Here is a 2318-nt window from a genome sequence, read left to right as displayed (position 1 = left end):
AAAAAAAAACCTATCAGAACCCAAATATTAAAAAAAAAAGAACTATGCAGTGTCTGGGCTCTAAAACACATCATCTCTGTAAACAATGCACCTGGGAACTTGGTGTCATTTTCCTGAAGATAGTATAGGCTATCTTTACATAGTGTTTTGGATCTTGGCAACCAAGGGTCATCAATGGGAACAATGTTAGGTATTGTGTCAGTGAGTTTTCCCATCCCTGACACACAACACTTTTACCTACAGCACAAATGAATAAAAATTCATGTGGCTCATGTTTTCAGGATATTTAGTCCATGGCCACCTGCTGCTAAGGCATAAACATCATGGTGGAAAGGCATGGCAAGATCAACAGTGCACAGCTCATAGGGGTTGTGAAGCAGAGTAAGACAACAGGGCCTGGAAGAAGCAGCCAGGGAACAGACAGAGTATGCAAGGTCACACCTCCTTGATCTACCCACCCACATCAAGAAGTGTGTTCCATCAAGGTCCCATGTGGCTCCCAAACTAATCATACTGACACAATCAGAGTTAAATATTATAGATAGATAATTGTGTATTCAAGAAATCATGATGAAAGATTATTGGGTATTGAAGAAATCATAATGAAAATAACTTTTTATAATAAAATTTGTCTTAGTTCTGTATAAATGTTATCTGAAATTTGTTTTAGGAGTACAGGATATCTTTTAGTTGAGTCAGGTAATTAGCTCTAAAATCATTTCAAGCAATTTCAAGGGATAAACAAGCATTTTTTTTCTTTCTTAAGAAGAGTAGTCCCTGAGGAAGTAGTCATGAGGGAATCTCTGCCTTAATAATTTGGTTACTGAAATCTGTGATTGAGAATCCAAGTGCTTGTTCACCTGTTACCTCCAGGTAGAGAACAATTACAGTCTCCTTTCTGGAAGTTCAGGTGCCCTTCGGTAAGTAAATAAGCACAAGTCATGTTCTTCAGTTCCAAAAACATTACCAGATCAGTTAGAGATTCTGATAATTTCTTCCAGATTAGGATAAAAGTGCTTCCAGCTCAAGTGTGTTGTCTTCTACCTACTGGGTCTTCACCCTTCTCAGGAAAATTGGACAGGAGATAGTAGAGAATATCACCATAGCTTTCAGTGAGGAAGGGGAATGCCTGCCTTACCATGGCCTGGGATGTAACCTTACAAGTGCAGACTCTAAGAGTTAGACTGCTAACATTTATTGGAATGAAGCTCCGTATATTTGTGATTTGGTAATGTTCTTAAACCTCAGTTGCTGCCTTTATGATGTAACAATAATAGCATTGCCCCAGAGCACTTAGAACAGAATGTCTTACAGAACAGAACTACTTGCAGAGCTCTTAAATAAATGATAGTTTAAAAACAATATTAAATCTGCAACTCCATGACCTAAGAGATCTTGGAAAAACATAGTCTGTGTATCAATTAAAAATATTTAAATGGTAATGGAATTCTCATCTCTGACAAAACTAAACAAAAAAGGAGATATAAATGAAGGACAATTTTCTTTTTTTGCAGTACCAGGGATTGAACTCAGAACCCTGTGCTTGCCAGGCCACCATTTTGTATCTGTGTATACAAAATAGTTAGGATAGATATACAACTACTTTCTCTTAATTCAATGAGAAGGAAGATTTGTACTAATAGTGTTTGGCCAGGATATCATGTCTGTATCTTGTACCATGAAAAACTACTATGAAGACAACAATATGCAATGTATTAATTATTGTAACTGTCCTACTAACATGTTTTGAGGATTTTTTTTTCAGAACTGATGATTGAATTCAAAACCTTGCACTTGCCAGGAAAATTCTTATTCTACTGAGCCATCTCCCTGACCCCTAATGTTTTGAAACTGTCTCATTGCTGTTTTTAAATAAAATTAATGATAAAAACTTTAAATATAAAATACAAATGGTGAATTAAAATAACAGTAGAAGTACCTCACTTTTGGATCTTAAGATATTGATCCAGAGCATGGTAGCTTGTGCCTCTCTGTATAGGAAACAGTCTCAGGAGAGGAATGAGGAATGAACAGAATTTATTTCAGCATCTACAAAACCAAATAGCTTGTTCATGGTGCTGCATCCCTTGCGCATCACCAGCTGTCATTCTGGAGGCAAAGTTTATCTTCACATGAAACTCTGGAAGTCAAAATCATCTGGTACTTTGCTATCCATAGCAAATGGGAAAAAAATCTCCACCTAAAGTTAATTTTTTTTCCTATGTATTCATTTTTCAAGAATAGGAGAGAGATACAGAAGGATCATTGTGCTATTCTTTGTTTCCAAGCAGTCTTTTTTTTTTTTTTTTTTTTTTTTT

General features: G+C 36.0%; 1 protein-coding gene across 1 annotated transcript in view; it reads left to right on the top strand.

Moving 5' to 3' along the window:
• The first annotated feature begins 323 nt into the window (after window positions 1-323).
• LOC101567279 (olfactory receptor 8B12-like) overlaps window positions 324-2318 on the top strand; it is a 2926-nt gene continuing 931 nt past the window's right edge. The window contains exon 1 of the mRNA XM_004641436.1: window positions 324-425. Coding sequence (XP_004641493.1) covers window positions 324-425 — 102 coding nt within the window. The remainder of the gene's footprint in view (window positions 426-2318) is intronic.

The sequence above is a fragment of the Octodon degus genome, unplaced genomic scaffold (genome assembly GCF_000260255.1).
Source record: "Octodon degus isolate 3935 unplaced genomic scaffold, OctDeg1.0 scaffold00136, whole genome shotgun sequence".
Lineage (NCBI taxonomy): Eukaryota > Metazoa > Chordata > Mammalia > Rodentia > Octodontidae > Octodon > Octodon degus.
This window is presented reverse-complemented; position numbering and strand designations above follow the sequence as displayed.